Genomic DNA, 18,979 nt, shown 5'->3' with positions numbered 1-18,979 from the left:
CTTTGAAACTAACTAGCGTATTGATTAAATAATGAATTGATTCGTTAATGGATTCTTCCATTCTTAATTCTTGATAGGTTGTTCAAAATTACAAAATTCCTATAGATATTTTAAATAAATTAAAACTAGCTCGTGTGGCGGCACTGACGACGAGCTGATGCCACGTCTCTGGCTTATATTAAGTTTTAAATGGTACGTCTGGACGAATGAATCGAGGTGCGCGACAGCGTTGAGTGAATGTTTATATGATTGGGTCGAATGTTCCTTAAGGTGAATGCGTTTGTTTAAACAGAGTGCAGAGTTCTCATATGTGAGAATGAAGGGGTACAAGAGCATCTCCTGTAACAAAAACTAATACCATATAACTCGTGTCTCTATTATTCAGCCACCACAGCTCTAATTTGTCTACATCCTTAATTTGCAGGTATACTCTGAGTGCACCTGCATACGAGCGCCGCCTATGAATATGACTTCGGGAGACAACATAATCAGCTACGAGGCCATCAACACGACCTGCAGCACAGCTTGCTCCTATTTGTGGCTGTTCATCGCCCTAGCTTTCTGCAACATGTTCATAACGTTCCTTTGCACTATGCCTGCGTTGTCCGCAACGCTTCGTGTGGTTCGGGACGACCAGAGATCGTTCGCTTTGGGCATACAGTGGATCAAAGTGAGGATCCTAGGCACCATACCTGCGCCAATGGTGTTTGGCGCTCTTATAGACGACACCTGCATTTTATGGAACGAGACCTGCGAAGGCAGGGGCGCTTGTCTGGTTTACGACAATTTATACATGAGCAGGTTTGAACGACCGAATACAACAATTAATTTACACCTTTTCTTTGCAAACTAAATATTTCTTGCTGAAAAAATAAATTAAATATCCGAATACATATGTATATGCTACACATATTCAAAGTGATATTCAGGTACTTTGGTTTTAAATATTGTAACTAATAGTACCTTTTTCTTCAGGTACATGCTCGCGCTGGCTTTCATCGGCAAGGCAGCTTCCCTCCTCTTCTTCTTCCTGGCGTGGTGGACGTACATTCCCCCAGGTGGCAAGGGAGCCGATCAGAATTTACGAGAAGAACCCACGACGACGTTAGTGCTGAACGACACATCCCACGAAACGCCAATTACACCTGCAACGATAAATCCCATAATCGAACCATAAACGATACCACATTCCGTTTGTTTCACTGTGAAAACATTTCAAATGAACTTGATCCGCTGAGAACTTTTGAATAACGCGCGCGAATAGTGCGAGTACATTAAATCGATCGCTCAAGGTCATCTATCCCGAACTACCGCGTGGCTACTCTCGACATGGAATCCTGTTAGGCGTAACTCTATCTGAAAGATTTCGTTCCAGATATGCATAACGAAACGGTTTACTAAATGTTTAAATGAAGATAAAATTACAAGGGGCAAGGTGTAAAAACACTTTGATGATTGTGTCTGCTAGTCAGTTAAGGTGAAATCTGATATCGACAACGACGAGAGCTTTTACGAAAGCATAGAATAAAGGATTGCGAATGGGTGTCGACTCTTGGTAGACACTTGTTTTTTTTACTGAGAGGTTATCCAAGATATTTTTAGTGCATAGTTGAATGTATTTAATATCTGTCTATATTACGTAGTTTAGTTAGGAGGAAGTACGATGTAGAGCAAATAGCCGGGTATTTATTTAATATTTTTATCTCCTAGGGCAAATTGTTTATAATCATGGGGAAAATGGTATTTTATTCGTAAGACGATAATTTGTAAACGGTATACTTAATTCTCGATTGCCGAAGCATAAATGAAAACAGACTTTGCACAGTCATGGGAGGAGGATGCACGAATACTCGACAAAGCGCGAGGGAGCCTTTATTAGTATCAAAAATTATTTAAAAATTGTACAGTTACCTTTATATGATTCGCGTTAAGTAAGGTACTCTGTGTAAGAGCCACTCACTGCCAGAACCGTTGTAAAGAACGAGATAATGTTTTTTAATACCGTATGGAGAATCGAAGAAAAAATATATTCTTGTTTTTCACGAGAAAATTACAGGAACCAACTACGAAACATAATGGGCAAGTGCACTTGTAGTCCCTTTTGACGTTCGTTATAAGCTACTATCATATTTCTCATAGTTGATTCGTTAGATTTTGATATCGTTAGAAAACACTAATTAAGCATATAAGCTTAATATATCACAACGCTCGCCGTAATATTGTGTAGAAATTAATAGTTGCTGTTGAAAATGGATCAAAGGAAAAACTACCAGATTTACCTGTAATTGTAAAATCATATCGCCCTCTATATCCAAACTGAATGTGATTTCAACAGATATAACAGTGTTTTATAATCCTGGTATTTACCCATGGTCAATTAATCTCAAAGAAGTGTATTTATCGTGGATAATAATAGTCGACGTTTAGGATAAAGACAATTTTCCTCAATTTTGATATTCTTTGTATTTATACAATATAATTGATTTGTATATGAGAAGTAATTTATTAACCTATGGTAATAAAGCTTCCATAAGGCTTTTCTAGCAAGTCCTGGCTTAGTTTTCCCCAAGTGAATTAAAAAATTCATATCAAGTATCAACATGAAAAAATAGTGTTTTATTACTGAAGAAATTACTTTTCATATAAAAACCTTTATATAAGTGCAAATAAATTAAAATTTGCATCAATACTATATCATGGTTACCATGACCAGATAAATTATTGCTTCGCAGTGACATCTGTAGAAGAGTTCTTCTTTTACGAGGTCGATGTGACGCATGTGCATTGTCGTTGTTTTTGTAAAGAAATTAGTGTTTCGAGATGATCGAACAACCTCTATCGTAAACTAATATTTCTAATAGATACAGTAATTGCAAGAATGTGTAACACGAGTAATTGTATCATCTTTAACGTATGTATATCTCATTCACGGATGCAAGGAATATTCGACCGAGCGGTTTTATACTACACGAAGTTTTCATATTTGACAAAATATTTCATTTATCTTATTTATAAAAGGAAAGATAAAGTTGAAGATATTCGATCGCGTTGGAATTATCAATTCAAAGATTTTTAGAAAGTAACGTTCGTATGACACCACATATAACAAGAATGAATCTTTCAAAATCACTTTTCTAATACAAGAAAGCATGTAAAAACACTGATTGGTCGTAAAATTTCTTATCGGAGATTTTTCATAATCGTAGCGAACTTTGAAAGCAGAACGCTTGTTGTAGCCATTTGTGTAAATGTACAAATACATGAGCGTATCATGAAGTGTCGTTTACATGGATTTGATATGATGCATTTTGTGCGATTTCTAATTGTAATTATTTTTGTTATGGAAGAATAATATGTCTAACACGTTTATTACGCGTGTCGCCAATAAAGACAGTACGATACGTTACCCAAGTTTCATTCTCTCGTAGCTTTTGTAATGGGTTATATGAACCTGTCATGAAGTTTGTAGCATTGTGCATCCGAAATAATTGAATTTTACAAAGTTGAAATACAAAAACTTACCACAGGAAAAGTTATATCGTACAAGTGCTTTTCAATAAACGATATATTCACACTTTTGATTATCTCACTTGGCGGGAACAGGCGGGAATACGTATTAGTTGCTAGTGAAGCTATTCTCACTTAAGACGCTAGGTGGAGCCACCAGTCGCGTTTCTCGATAGAACAATTTATTCAAACGGTTTATTCTATTGCATTTAATATTAACTAACCCTTAATTACGAGTTATGTCACATTAAAATTCAGGTGAGTCATAGTTTTCAACCCTTATTTTGTACAACAAGGTTTTAAACCAATTAGTTACAGTTGTTACATCGTTACTGAAAAAATGTATTTTGGACAAGTTCTAGTCTGTAAGAGGTTATGAGCTCAATTTATCGTTCTTTTATTTCATTTATCGTTCTTTGCTTAGCATGGTGTAAAATTATGTTTATATGTAAATAAAGAAAAAATATAAGTAGGCTACAACAAATACTGATAGATAGCGTCATCTAGGACCAGTAGTGAAAACTATTCCACAACAAATTTGGATGTTTTGTTGAAAATTGCACCGAATTTGCAATTTATTTCACACTGATCTGTAGATTAATTCATTTAATTTCATATAAACAATCAGCTGCATTGAAAATATAGTTCTGTTGACCAAATAACTTTCCTCTGGTATGATTATAATAGTCGTACTCGTACTTACTCGCTGAGTATATTCAGTTGAAAAAGATTTTTAAGGTAGTTTTATATATTTATGCATTTGCATGCGTAAAAGTTCAAGATTTTAGTTTTGTATAACAATTATGCGTAATGTATAATAATGTATACGTTAGTACTAAGTTTCGTCATACTATTTTATATCTTGTTGAATATTGACCAACAGATTCTGTTGTCACTTAATTATTATATTGTATATATCTCCACATAATTGCATTTTCAAATCATTGTTAACATTTAATTTGTTGTTAATATAATAAATTATTAAACGTTCTAACATCAGGCCTCTTGGTCTAGGGGTATGATTCCTGCTTTGGGTGCAGGAGGTCCCGGGTTCAAATCCCGGAGGGGCCCGATTTTTTTACATTGGTAAGGTTTTGGAACAATGTTTATTTTTTTATTATAATTGAATACAACGAAATCATTAAAAAAGAATCTACGCAAATGAACGAATGAAAAAAACTGAAAATTTTGTATTACGAACATTTGATTCTGATTCATAATTAGATCGCTCACATCTTTATCTAAACAATGAAATTATCATTAAATACACAGCATTCTCTAACTTTCGCAATTATTATCAAAATTCAAGTGAATATTGATGTTAAATTCGTATTAGTCATGAAGTGAAGGAGGAAACGTGATACAAGATTTTACAGTATGAGGCATGTACATCTAATTGATAAATATGTCGATAAACGAGTAGATATATTTATTAGGTGATAAAACCTACAAACAGAAAATTTCTTTGTTATACAAATATCGACTTTTAATTATTTTCAATCGTCATTCCAAGGGCTAGAATAGCAGTATCAGAGTTTAGTTTGAATATTAATAAGCAGAAATAATTAAGACTATACGGTCAGTATAAATAATGAAGAAATAATTGTCGTTCAGGGTAGGGTAAAATAAAATTCGTGTAACACGTGGTTAATGTATCTTTAAATAGCGCGCGGTGTGTTTCCCTACTCTTGAGAAAGTCAAAATGGCGGCGAGGATAATGCGCATGCACGGGATCCTCAATGGTCGGGCAAAAACACAGCTGGTCTATGATCTCCGAAGCAAGCTGACGGTCGGAACGCTATCAATGTGATTTTCGTGAAATCCTTACCGATCTACCGGTCAGATCGCGAGGTCAAGGCAAGCGTGCGCGGTTAATTCGTTCTTAGTGCTCGGCTGGTGTTAATGAGTGTGTTTAGATGTATGCAAAACTCGGTAATCGCGGTGTCACCACGAGGATTTTTCACTGCCCTGGATACAAAGGAGTTTCGTGAGGTGCTTCGAGCGTCCTTTCGGTGAGTTTACGACAGATTCCACTTAATCACCCATCTTCTCTCGAGTCCTTCGTTTACGCGTGCTACGAAACTTCCAACCTAACCGTGGAGCCAAGTGACCTTTTTCGATTTACCTGAAACGTACACGTCTACGTCGGGTGACGACAAAATTTCGCGGAATTCCACTTTCCAAGATTCCGGGCCCGCGGAACGAGAGCCAGGGAAAAGATCTGTCCGAATTTTTACGAAACGAATCTTCGAGACGATTCGATCTCGAGCGAATCGTTCTCCAAATCACGAAAACTCCCGGGGGGGTACGGAGTGCAGCATCTTCGGAAATAGGTCAAAAGAAACTTTTCGTAATCTTTCAGCGAGATTCCTGGACAGGTATCGTCCGTTGAGAAAGATTCCTATCGTGCGTTTATCTTTGGTTGCTCTTCTTGCATACGGAACTCTCGAACTCGAGTGACCTGTCTTTGTAGATAACAAGACACTGGAGGATCGTACTTCTCTCTCAGATTTTTATCTTTGTTACGCAGTATACGTGCGCGCCGATGGTAAACATCGCAAACGGAGCCTTTCGGTGTTGCTGGCTTCCATTGGCAACAGACACGTCGGCTCGAAAATGTTAATCTTCTTCTGCGGACGAGGTCTCGTTAATGTTTCCTTCGTGTTTACGCGCAAACACAGCTGTGCCATAATTCTATGGATAACGTTATCATCCCAGCGTCCGTATTTGTACCTGAGGTCTTGAACCCCGACGTTGGCAGAGCAATTTTCGTATTTTATTTTGTTTTAATTTGACGACGTTATTTCCCATGTAAAAAACAGTGCCAGAACACGGATACGAGAATTGCTACATGTTGTAGAACCACGGCGAAAGAGTGCGAGTCGGCGAACGAGGCTGTAGTTAATCGTTGATATTTTATTATGCGTTTCTAAAAACTGTTTCAAGTGTTGACATGCTCCGTTTCTGTTATCTTGTACGTTTTTATGTGGAAAATGCTTGCATGCGCTATTTTCTCCTATCTACTATCTCGGCGTTTGGCAATCATATTTGCTTTATAGTAAATAGCGGGAATCCCTGCTTGAATAATATTAACGGATTGCGCGTTATTTCACGTAAACTCGAGGTTACTGATGGACATACTTAGTGACCTCGACACTGGCCCCGAACAATCTGATCTATCATTACCTAAAGCAGTGTTTTCCAAAGTAGGAGCTACAATCTAGAGATGAAGGGGTAGAAAAATGTACAATGGGTGTAGAATGTATTCGTACATCGATCAATTTCCCAAAAAACATTTGTGTGAAATTGTAGTTTTTTAACTTCTTCTTTTATAATCAATGATATTCTACATATTCTCAGAAATCTCTAGAATATAGTTCAAACAACAATTACTGGTTTATATAATTCGCGAAATTGATAAAAAAATACGAAACATTGGTAGAAATATAGAAGCAATAAGTATTCGCACGGTTCTTATGACGAACCATTTACAGTAGAGTTTGTAACGTAAACACATTAGTTTATTGCTCTGTACGAATTAGAAAACATCATATTTCCAGTAAAGTAGTTTTAAACAGTTGTGCGAATATTTATTGCTTCAACATCTCTATCGATTAATTGTTTTTTTCTTGTTAATTTCGCAACTTACATAAATAGCTATTTTTACAATTTACAGTAGAGTTTGAAACATAAGCATATCAGTTTATTGCTCCGTGAGAATTAGAAAACATTGAATTTCCAGTAAAAAAGACAAAAAATGCTCTAATAAAGGAACGAGAGAAGTTCCTACTCCGAATAAAATCGACATTTATGACAATTAACTTAATATGGCTAGAAGATTTGTAGTAATTATAAAATCAAAAGGAAAACCCACGATATATTAATTAATTATAAATTAATGCAAATTTGAAATGGTAAAAATTTAACACTTGTACGAATACTTATTGCTTCTGTATTTCTGTCGATTCATTGTTTTTTCTTGTTCATTTCGCAACTTCTATAAATAACTAATTTTTTTTGTACTATATCTATTCTAGAGATTTGCAAGAATATGTAGAATATCATTGTTTATAAAAGAAAAAGTTAATAAATTACAATTTCAAATAGTTTTTTTGGAAATTGATCGGTGTACGAATACTGTGCTTATATTAATAAGTGTAGAAATATATTTATCTTGTATTTAATAATTCACCTGTCTCGTTTAGTAGATACCGTCATTCGTAGAGTTTAACATTCGTATTTTTTGATATATAGACAGTGTGCATAATGAATATAGGAATCGATTACATCTTTCTTCATACTTTACGCAGTTGGCAATCCGTAGAATCTATCGGCGGAAAGGAATCCTGCTGTCGTCGAGCGGTGCTGCAGTCCTTAGGACTCTGACCTTGTCCTATGCAAAACGATACCTCGCGTCCGTCCATGGTTTTAATCGTTGTACCAATTAACGGGTCCGATGACGCGGTGTTGCGGCTTAATTAGTCGCGCTACGACACATGAACATTAGACCAACAATGATGGTCAGCCATCAGCGTTTGATCATCGTATGGTCAATTTTAGAAATGGATGACAGAATTTAAAAAATAGTGGGAAAAAAATGAAAATGACTAATTTTTATTACAAAAAAAAAGTAAGTAAAATTACCTTAATTGTTGAGATAAACGATGTTTTCCAAAATAACGGGCAAGCAAGTATAAAACTTTAATGCCAGAAAGACAAAGAATTTCTTTCACAGTTTTGTTCATTTAACTTGTAATTGACCATTGTGCTTCGTTGTAAGCATGATACCATTTTCCGCCAGGCCGTCTCGCTCTTTGTGTTCGTCAGCTCTTCGTATCAATGCCATTATCGTTGAACTTCGAACGCTTACTTTCGATTTTCAGTTTTACCAACGTCGATCGATATGTACACCTACTATCCATTCAGGAAATGAAAACAGTGAAATGAAATATAAAAACGTAAAATAAAAATAAAATACAGAGTATCGTTTCAATAGTAAACAGTCCATTGTCTTTGAAATCATGCGCGTTACTAAATTGAAACCGTTTATTCCTTGCAATAAGTATATAGAGATAGTATTTTATTCGGAGGACTTTGTAAATATTAGGTTGTCCCGAAAGTTTCTTTCGCGAGTTGCACTCAATTATTTGATGTGGTCGTGTTTATATAAATAGACGATCTAATTTCATAGATATTCATGTTGTAACAGTAATGGAACAAAGTGAATCGTACACAATTCAGTAATGTAACATAAAACATAAAATATTGTGCATGTATTACTTATTAATAAAGCGAAAGAAACTTTTGGGACAACCTAATAGTAGAGATGTAGTTTCAAATATTTCATGTATTTATATGTTCGTTTTCGACAAATATTTGAAATACAAAGTAAAAATATTTTTCTCTGTGAATCTGATCTTCCGATGATCGAAATGAATTTTTATATACAAATATATTTGCCTCTAAATTTTATCCAATATTGTGACCATTGTGGCATACGATCGTTGGTACTCGAAACAAAGGGTGGCTGCGTTCTTTAGACACGTTCATTTCGAGGCAGCTGTTACGGTATGACTTTTGTGCGCCGGTAATTAACCGATGGTAAAAACGCCATGTTGGCCCGGCGCGCAAGATTCGAGTATAGGGTTTCGCGTTCGGGTCCAATCCGGTTTCTAGAGTGGATAAAATTGCTTTTAGAGGTCCACGTTTAAAAAATCCACATGCCCAGAACTTTTAAATAAAAGTTTTTCTTTTCTTTTTTGTATTATTTATCCGCACTTAAACGACTCGTCGCATTTGTAATGATAACGAATTCGTAGTATTCTTAGCATTTCTTAGTCATATTTAGTTATTCCCTGGATAACGTTGAGAAACTGCGACGGTGGAAAAGTTGATTCCGTTGCGCTGTAAGTAGTTGTCAGTTTACAAACGAATTTATTGACCAACCCAACGCGCATCGCGTCTGTGAAGTTAGGGGCAACGGGGCTCGTAAAAAGTTCTGTCTTTACGGGACGAACTACTCTACACCATGGAGCGGATATCTCACTCTGGGAAGTCTGGTAATATATTAGGAAGAATGACGGGAACGAAACGCGAGTATTACGCCTGCCCGAGGAGCGAAAGCGGAGAAACTTTCGGATCTTCGCAGCGAAAGAAAAATTACGATACAAATACGCGCGGTTTGCATGAATTTTTAACGAACATCATAGACAGAGAGACGATTTTTAATCATCGTTTATCTTCTTTAAAATTTATACTCCCTGCCATTTCGAATAAACATTCGAGTAGAAAATCTCCAATCACTGCGAAGTGTAATCGTTGTCAATCTTATCAAAAAAATACCGATAAACGTAAAAGTTATCGTAGATTTCGCAGTTTTCTTTCTCTTTTTGAAAACGTACGAAATTATACCGGTCATCAATGGAAATTCCCTTCGACAAATAGCGATTACTATTCGAAGTGAAGACCATTATATTCGAAAATAATATTATATGCACGTTCGAACCCGTAATCCGAGTGCATAAAGAAACCGTGGTCCTTGAGTGGCACTTCACCGAATATATATATATTGAGTTCGATAAACTTGGATAGCAATTTAGAAAGAAATAGACGATGCACACGTGCCGTTTCCGTCGGCTATGTACAGGTATACTCATCCGTGTCTACCGGTGGCCCTCAGAGGCTGTAAGCATGCAAGTGTGCAGCTACAGTACGGGCTTAGCAACCCCGGGGTGGTAGCCCAGCTTGATGGGGGCCAGTGGGCCCCAACGGACGTGTACAAAACACAAGACTAACGTAAATGTAATGTACAGAGTTACGATAACGCAAACTAAGCCAAAATTAAGGAGTTATGCAAGGCAAAGTAATGTCAGAAAAAATAGAAATAATTGTATTGTGATATATGGAATGAGTGCAATAACTGAAGTGACAGTTACGCACTTAAAAAAACCAAGCAAGCAAGTGTCTACCGGTGCCCTCTAGTCAAGTGGTCACTCACTACTCTCGGTGCCCTTTGCAGAAGTAGCATCGAAGCTTCTTCAGCAATAAAAACACTGTGGTCCACGCAGCTTGCACACAAATTTCGTTCTTTCGAACATGTGTGGTATAATAAAATTCATTCTTGAACAATTCTTCTTTAGGAATAAACATCACTCACTACTCTCGGTGCCCTTTGCAGAAGCAGCATCGAGGCTTCTTCAGCAGTAAAAACAGTGCGGTCCACGCAGCTTGCACACAAATTTCGTTCTTTAGGAATACAAACTATCTTCACTATACGACCTGGAATTTATCTTGGACAACGTTCAAAAACTTGTGGAACTAATCATACAGTCAGTGTAATAAGTATTCGTACAGAAACGAATTCAAAATAAAACTTCGTGTATTTATTTTATTAATAAATTTTAGGGGAAGAAATAATTAACCAACATTTCTACATATTTTTAAAGTAGAATTTGCGAAAATTAAAGTTTTAAATGAACTTTTAATGTTAGCCTCTCATTTCTTTTCTTATTAGTTTTATTTTAAATTGTATGAATTTGAACCTGTGCGAATATTTATTACACTAACTGTAGATGCGTACCAATTATATTAGCAAGAAAAAATTTTCCTTCCGTTGATTCACAAATCTGTCGACATAGAATTGAATAGTGACCCTGTAGAAAACCAGTGACCTCCTGCGTCCCAGAAAATTGAACGTAAACACGAATCCGTCCCTTTCTTTTCGCTTCTGAGAATCCTTGTCATTCGATGCTGGGAATATACGAGTTCCCGACGGCTATAAAATTCGCGGACGTTTACACGCGAACCATCTGTCCACCAAGGAATTTACTTTTCACGATTACCGTGCGATAATTGAATTACGCGGGGCAACAATCAGAGTACGTGTACGTTGTAACGAATAATTTGCAATGCAAAAAGTATGGAAGCCAACTTACACGCTTATGATGTTGCTCGTTGATATAAATAATGTATACGTCTCTTTTTACATTTTCATTCATAGGAAACTGATTGTCCATAAAAGTAACGGGATCCTTTATTTATCACTGTTTCACTTGTCCACGATAAACGAATTTGTATTTATAAAAACGATAGATTTATTAGTAATTCAAATCAGCCTAGATTTATAATCATTTATATTTATTCAATGCATTCATATTTATTGAATGAATGTGTTTTCTCCACGATGATAAAAGTAGTGTTTAAAAAGCATTTTATAATGCTTTTGTAACGGACACGTTGTGTACGTAACTTTTTTTTTTATGATAGTTTCATAAGTTTCTTTTATGATAGTTTGGTAAACAAACACGAATGAACAATCGTTTCCCATGGGTATTTACTGTGTTTTCATTGTGTTTTTTATTGCTCGTGCACGCGCCTAGCAGAAATTGTGCTTTACGTTATAAACGAATGTTCTTTGGAGTGAAATATTGGGAACTGTTTGAATATATCCGACACTATAATTTTCTAGACTTTTTCAAGGTAATAATTACGTTTAATTTATATCGTTACCAACAAGCTACGTCATCTATTTTTATTTATTTTTTTTTATCAGTCACTCGTAATTACCCCTGAAAAATCTTCTGGTTTCCAAATAATATCGAATACGAAAAGTGAACAGTGATCGGGATACCTGGTACAATGAAAGCCATAAATGACGACGTAAAAAGTCACACGTAGTTGTAAATTAAAACCACTTATTGTTAGATTACACACACGAGATCAACATGTATGGCCATGTGTGTACTAACTGCTGTATTTTGACACTTTGAAAATGCAAGCATAACAATCTTAAATACATAATCTTACGTTTAATACAGTTGACACAGTTTCAATTGAATTATCTAATGCGTGTTTAAATAATCTCTGTTTAATGTAGTGTTTCGTGTGTTTATTTTTTGCTTTGCTAATAGATTTTTTCTGCATAGCTACAAATATAAATAAAATGATATTCTAATTTATTTTACCTCTGCATACTAATGTCTTAATTCGATTGATTCATTTTGTGCGCGTGTAGTCTCCCTCTGCAAAGTAGAAATTGATAGTCTTTTTTTTTTAAATAGAAGTCTTGAAAGCTTAAGCAGGCTCTAATAATATTTATCGCTGTCTCCTCGTTTCTGGAAATAAGACACGGTGTATTTTTCGTTCATGCAGTATTTGTGTCGACGAGTCAGTTTTATTAGTACTATTAAAAGCTGACGGCCGCGACTATTGCCTTGAAAAACCGTCGAATCGCTTTCGAGGGCCGTATGAGCGCGTAACTTCGTCAACGCTCAGAAATAATACTCGTTTCGATATTTGAAACAAAGTCTTTAAGTCCTAATGGCATCGTTAAGTAGGAGAGAGTTGCCTGAACCAGCCGCCTAAACCCATTCAATTTCTTTGGTACAAACTACTGAGAATAGAAGCTTGCTTTAGTGGAGAATATTTTGTGTTATGTGTCCTATAATCGTTGTACACGATCGATACAATTTATGATGGTATTTACCTTATAAAAATATAACAATGTAGTGTTATTCTACATGTTTATATTTACTCTGCATAGTAGAATAATTCAAATAAATTTGAATTTGGTTGAAAATTCAAGCAGAAATATTCATGATTATAAATATACAAAAAAAATACAAGGATGCACACAAATACATAGAACATAAAATATAAGAAATACAATGCACGTTAAATAATTTAGAACAGAAAACACACTCCAATTTCCATTTCCATTCTCCATCTGTGTATATAAAAATATGGATTTGTATTAAAACCCAATTTGATGACCGTCCAGTAATAATTATCGTGAAGTTTGAATCGATACGTTCCTAAAAGTCATCACGATTTGTAAATCGTATCATAGCACGGTTTCTTGAACGTAACCGTAACGCGATCGTAAACCATCATCGTTTCTCTCAATAAAGAAAACAGGTTTTGCTTCCTCTGCAGCTCCGAAGCATAGTAAAACACGAATCCAGTGCATGAAGTGTGCATTGCGAAAGTTGTCTCGATCTCGTAAACTGTATTTTTCGAAACGTTGCTTCAGTTGTTTCACGCAGAATATATTTATTATTCCAAGCGATCGTCGTTTAGAAACAAGTGGATGTGTTTGCTGTTTTCCTGAAGGACTGGACGCCTACGAGCCTGACGCCTATCTTCCTGCGGTAGGATACGATCACAAGGATCGGTCCAAGCTGCAAGAAAGAATTTCAAGGGCTGTGCTCTTTTATGGAATCGAGTACGCTCAGGGAACGCAGACTTTTCCTTTCACAAGCCACCGCGGATACACATTACAGCGAAGGGAATAACGGTTTCCACTCGCGCGGAGAAACACAATTACGGTTGTAGTCGCGGAAAATGAACAGGAAGGAATCGAGTGTCCTCGTCTTAAGAGGCTACGCGCAGTTGTAGTCAAAATTCAAGAATTTTTGTTTCAAGATTTAAATACATATTAATACATAAGTAAAGCGTAATTTTGCAGTACAAGTATTGAAATCAATACGTGAATTTTGTCGTTAAGATATCACGTGATTATTATTTCATTTTGCATGAGTGCAGTTTGGTTATGTTTAGCATGTGCTTATTATATTAGTTTACATCATAAATGCATAAGCAACCGTAGTCTAGCTAAGCAAATAGATTTAATCAATGTGAAGTAGACAGTCGAGATGAACGAAGCTTTTGCAATTTTTCGAACAGAGTAGCCCCCATCACAGTGTCGATAACCCGCTGGTCGGTGACGAAAAGCTCCGTTAAAATCGTAAAAGCCATCGCGCTCTCTATAGCTCGTTGGTAAATCCACCGGACGCGGGATAAATTATTCGGTACGCGGCCGAGAATGTTTCTCGCAGTTTGCAAATACTCACGTCGGGTAATCGATTCGACGCCTGCCCTCTTCTGCGCTGAAACTGTTGCGCTTCGATTCACCAAGTGCCGAAGAATCGTAATTAACGACTGTTTGGGATATTCTTCTATAGCAATCTCGCGTTTCACTCTCGACCGAGCTCCTGTTCGTTTGGAAGCTCACGAACCGAGTAATCAAAACAGAGATACGCTTCAGAGACTCCTGCATCGGTTTCTGATGCACTTCGGCCTTGATACATGAAAACGGTTCGATAGAAAGTGTTATTTTGAAAGATTCTGCAGAATTTGTATCGAAAATGTATCGAACGTACGGTGAATCCTGTCTAAAAGGCGCTGTGGGTATCCAGAATCTCGGAAGTGGTCGTTTAGGTATCAAGAGGGAGACCATCTATTCTTATTGGCAAACGAAGCAAATTTTATTTGAAATAATAGCTATTATTCCAAATTTAATCTTCAAAATTATAAGGTTTAACACTTACTGTTAACACACTTACGGTTTAACACTGACTAGTCTCTGTATCTGTATCTTGCAATAATATCAGTATATTTATTTCTTCTCGAGTTTGGATAACAAATGTGGAATTATTTAGATCCATGCAAGAGTCCATCTAGTCTTATTGACAAATGAAGCAAATTTTATCTGAAAACTATTTGGAATAATAGCTATTATTTCAAATTTAATCCTCAAAATTATAAGGTTTAACACAGACTGGTCAGTTTCTGTATCTTGCAATAATATCAGTATGTTTATTTCTTCTCGAATTTGGATTACAAATGTGGAATTATTTAGATATTTGTTTGAAATCGTCTTTTATCAGCATTATTTGAAATAATTAGAAAATAAAGTAACATGTTATTTCAATTAATATCATTTACAGTGGGTGTAGAATGTATTCGTACACCGATCAATTTCCCAAAAAACTTTTATGTGAAATTGTAGTTTCTTAACTTCTTTTTTTGTAATCAATGATATTTTACATATTCTCGGGAGTCTCGAAGATAGATATAGTCCAAACAACATTTACTAGTTAATGTAATTTGTGAAATTAACAAAAAAATATGCGAAAAGTGGGTAAAAGTATAGAAGCAATAAGTATTTATACGATTCTTATGACGAACCATTTACAGTAGAGTTTGTAACGTAAACACATTAGTTTATTGCTCTGTACGAATTAGAAAACATCATATTTCCAGTAAAGTAGTTTTAAACAGTTGTGCGAATATTTATTGCTTCAACATCTCTATCGATTAATTGTTTTTTTCTTGTTAATTTCGCAACTTACATAAATAGCTAATTTTTTTTTTTTTTTTTTTTTTTTGTAATCTATCTATTCTAGAGATTTCCGAGAATATGTAGAATGTCTTTGGAAATTGGTCGGTGTACGAATACTTTCTACACCCACTGTAAATGTATAGAAAAGCATTCGTAAATTTTGGCAAATACGATGAGTCTTCTCCAAGAGTCGCGTAAGTATCCCCACCATCTGCTCGCCTACCTATCGACAGGGAGCCTCGAGCTCGCATTGCAAAGAGTTAATCTCCCCGCCTCTGTTCCATCGAACTCGTAAAACAAACATTTTTCTCACTATTACTTTTCTATTGCCCAAGTTTGTAAATTCCCAACGTGAATTTACCTCGCGCAAAAATTCCTGGGAATGAAGCCAGTCCGCACCAAATTCTCATCGATCCGCGTTCCTCTTGTGTCTCCAACGCGTTCCCATCGAAGCGCGTTCCATCGCCGGTAAAAATTCTTGATAAATTGCTCGAGACGTGCTCTCGGAAGCGTACCCCGTTCCAGATACACGTGTGCACACGGAAAGCATTACGCCGTTGCGTCATGCGAGCCGCGATCCACGTGAGTTTAATATCCTAACCTCGTTTCGGTTAATTACTCGTGATTAGCCTCAAGACAACCTGAACTGGGTCTCTCGCAAACTCCTCCCATGTCTTTGCGCGATGACCCGTTCCGAACCAGTCCTCGCCGCTTGTCGCACGGTGAATAGAACTTTTTTTTCGAACCGCCAACAACATCCGGCACTGCTCGCATGACTGAATCGAGGCTGAAATCCGATGAATGGGAAACGCTTCCGCGTTGGCGTGAAGATGACGATGGTCCGGCATAGTTAGGAGCAGTTTTACGTAACTTTTGGACTTTGCCCATAGATGATTTCAAATTTTTTTTTTTTATGGTTGGAAACCATTTTGGTTTCTTTTTTCGCTTTTAGATGTAAACAAACGGAAGTGAGTGAGTATAGATAATACATACATTTTGCGTTTGATTACATTAGTCGCTCAGCTAGAGGACAGGCTTCGTGTTTGATTACACTATTCGCTTGAGCTACGGGATTCTGTTAGCTACGAGATTAGCTTTGCTTTTCCCGTATTCTAGTATGTAGGTTTTCAACCACTGTCGTTCAATCTATGATTGAGGATCATCCAACCTTGATGCAGGTTTTTTTGTATTCAGAATTAAACACGTGGAGCTTTGAAATTTGTTGGGGTACATTATTGTTTATTATAGTGGACGAAATCTGTGTTTGGAAACTTATTTAATGTTAATAGTCGATATATAGTCGATTGGAACGTATATTGTGGTTGCAGAATGACGATAGTTCTATTAAACAAATTAATTCGATCATCGAATGCACGATGCTTTCTTATTAGTACCATTTCTTCATACACCTTCTATTAACCTTCCACGGGCTAATTTTTGGAGTTTTGAAATTTTTTGGGGGACATTGTTGTTTATTATGGTGGACGAATCTGTGTTAGGACATTTATTTGCTGTTCATAGTCGGTATATAGTCGATTGAAACGTTTATTGTGTTTGCAGAACGACGATAGTTCTATTAAACAAATTAATTCAGTCATCGAATGCACGAATGCACTTTGTACGATAGTTCTATTAAACAAATTAATTCAATCATCGAATGCACGATGTTTTCTCATAAGTACCATTTCTTCATACACCTTCTATTAATCCTCAGCAGCAGCAGCAGATAATTTTTGTCTGCAGATAACTTGCAATGCATTTACTTTGATATATCAAGTTGATAGTGCTGCTAATCGTCATCAATATTGTTATTAGTTATCAGAAACATTATATGATTGAGATGTACACGTCATCTTGCGAAAACTACTAAAATTATTTGGTAAAATGTCGATATATTAGCATGTGATTTAAAAGTTACACGGGTCCACTGGAAGGAAGACGAAAATTGAAATAATTTAGTTCTTTAATTGGACCCTATTCACGGGTTCCAAGTTCAGTCGTCGAATTGGGTCGCCAGGACGGTTTCGCTAAACAGAAAACTCCGTAAGCTGTTAGATCTATCCTCGTCCGCGGCGGCTGTGCGAAGGTTTCACGGAATTCCATCACCTCGGCGGCGACGTCCCCGAAACGAAATAAGGTTGAACAGGAATATTCATGAGTTTCATTTAGACGCACGGTAACACTGAATCGACGCGGCCAGCTTCCCCGTACCGTTCATGTGTTACGTTCGGATACGTGCTATATAACAGGCCACGTAATACGCACACGGAGAAAGTACAAGTTTGCCATAATTGACGATTTCCCCATTCCAGCGTGAAAGGAGGCTAAGGTCGATCGGTTATCGAATCGATAGGAGAGAGTGTCCAGCGGCTTTTCATTTCGGTTCTTCCTCTAGGCGTTGCATAATCGGGTCCACGGACGTCATCGCATTTCACGCTATGATTTCTACAACGCACTTGTTTGAACGATAATTATTAACTGTGCGAGGATGTTGTCAAATGTTTGTTGAAGACTTTGTACCTCTTCGTTAAAAGTTTTTTTCCATAAAATAAATTAAATTCCTTTGTAACTCTAAAGAATAATTAATTCAAGAGGAAAGAAATAATAAGTATTAGGCTGTCTGGAAAGTCCATGCCGATTTTTAGTAGGTGGCACAGCATCTGAATATATCAGAATAGCTGAAAACAAATAACATGTGTACATTCCTTAAAAGGTGGAAAGGTTGTGAAACAAAATGGTACATATATAATTCAATAAATATACATCAAAATTCAACTATGCCTTTAAATTTTTCTTAAAAATAGGCACAAATTTGTTGTCTTTATTGAGGAAGATGTGCCAAACAGATCTCCATTACATTCTGCGTACTTTGTACAACTTTTCAGTACCGAATTAAGATTATTTCGAAACACTTGACGCGTTCTGGACCAAACAGAAGGTCGCTACGTGTGTGGCACTCCACACGTGTGCACATAGAGGACACTCGGGGTTGAGATTCTCCTTATTTGTAAAATCACGTGGGAGGCGATCCGCCTACCCTTATTCTTCGACGGCTCGAATTATTTTTAAAACGAGAGGACGTCACGAACCAACGACATTTTTTTCTCCGCAAAGGTCGATCGAGAACAGCTTCGACCCTTAATCAATGAACGGATTGCGCACACATAAACAAATTATTATTAATGAAACGTTATCAATGAAAATTCGCTCGAGCAATCGTATGTTTTCAGTGATTAAATTATCGGAGGACTACTGTAGTGTCGAATGGATCAACTTATTTTTAGATTATTTATATTTTATCTTTTCTTTTTGGTTTTGTCATTGTATCTTTAGTAATTTATTAGTATCTTC

The 18,979-nt window shown here is 36.4% G+C and overlaps 2 protein-coding genes and 1 non-coding gene across 14 annotated transcripts in view; all 3 read left to right on the top strand.

The window, feature by feature from the left end:
* The window catches only part of LOC128895993 (solute carrier organic anion transporter family member 4A1), a 44,945-nt gene extending 41,539 nt beyond the window's left edge, over positions 1-3,406 (top strand). For all 10 annotated transcript variants that reach the window (XM_054159082.1, XM_054159085.1, XM_054159083.1 and 7 more), the window contains 2 exons: positions 425-801; positions 976-3,406. In XM_054159082.1, coding sequence (XP_054015057.1) covers positions 425-801; positions 976-1,177 — 579 coding nt within the window. In that variant the 3' untranslated portion in view covers positions 1,178-3,406. The remainder of the gene's footprint in view (positions 1-424; positions 802-975) is intronic.
* Positions 3,407-3,703: 297 nt separating this feature from the next.
* Positions 3,704-18,979, top strand: part of LOC128895246 (solute carrier organic anion transporter family member 5A1) — a 49,166-nt gene continuing 33,890 nt past the window's right edge. For 2 of the 3 annotated variants that reach the window (XM_054157679.1, XM_054157677.1), the window contains exon 1: positions 4,943-5,519. The gene's annotated coding sequence lies outside the window, so the exon portion shown is untranslated. Of the gene's footprint in view, positions 3,766-4,942; positions 5,520-18,979 lie in introns of those variants that run through there. The other variant, XM_054157678.1, reaches the window with a different exon arrangement.
* Positions 4,507-4,578, top strand: Trnap-ugg (transfer RNA proline (anticodon UGG)). The gene has a single exon. It is a non-coding gene; the product is annotated as a tRNA-Pro (tRNA).

The sequence above is a fragment of the Hylaeus anthracinus genome, unplaced genomic scaffold (genome assembly GCF_026225885.1).
Source record: "Hylaeus anthracinus isolate JK02 unplaced genomic scaffold, UHH_iyHylAnth1.0_haploid 5, whole genome shotgun sequence".
Classification (NCBI taxonomy): domain Eukaryota; kingdom Metazoa; phylum Arthropoda; class Insecta; order Hymenoptera; family Colletidae; genus Hylaeus; species Hylaeus anthracinus.
The sequence above is the reverse complement of the archived record's forward strand: the minus strand, read 5'-3'. Positions and strand labels throughout refer to the sequence as shown.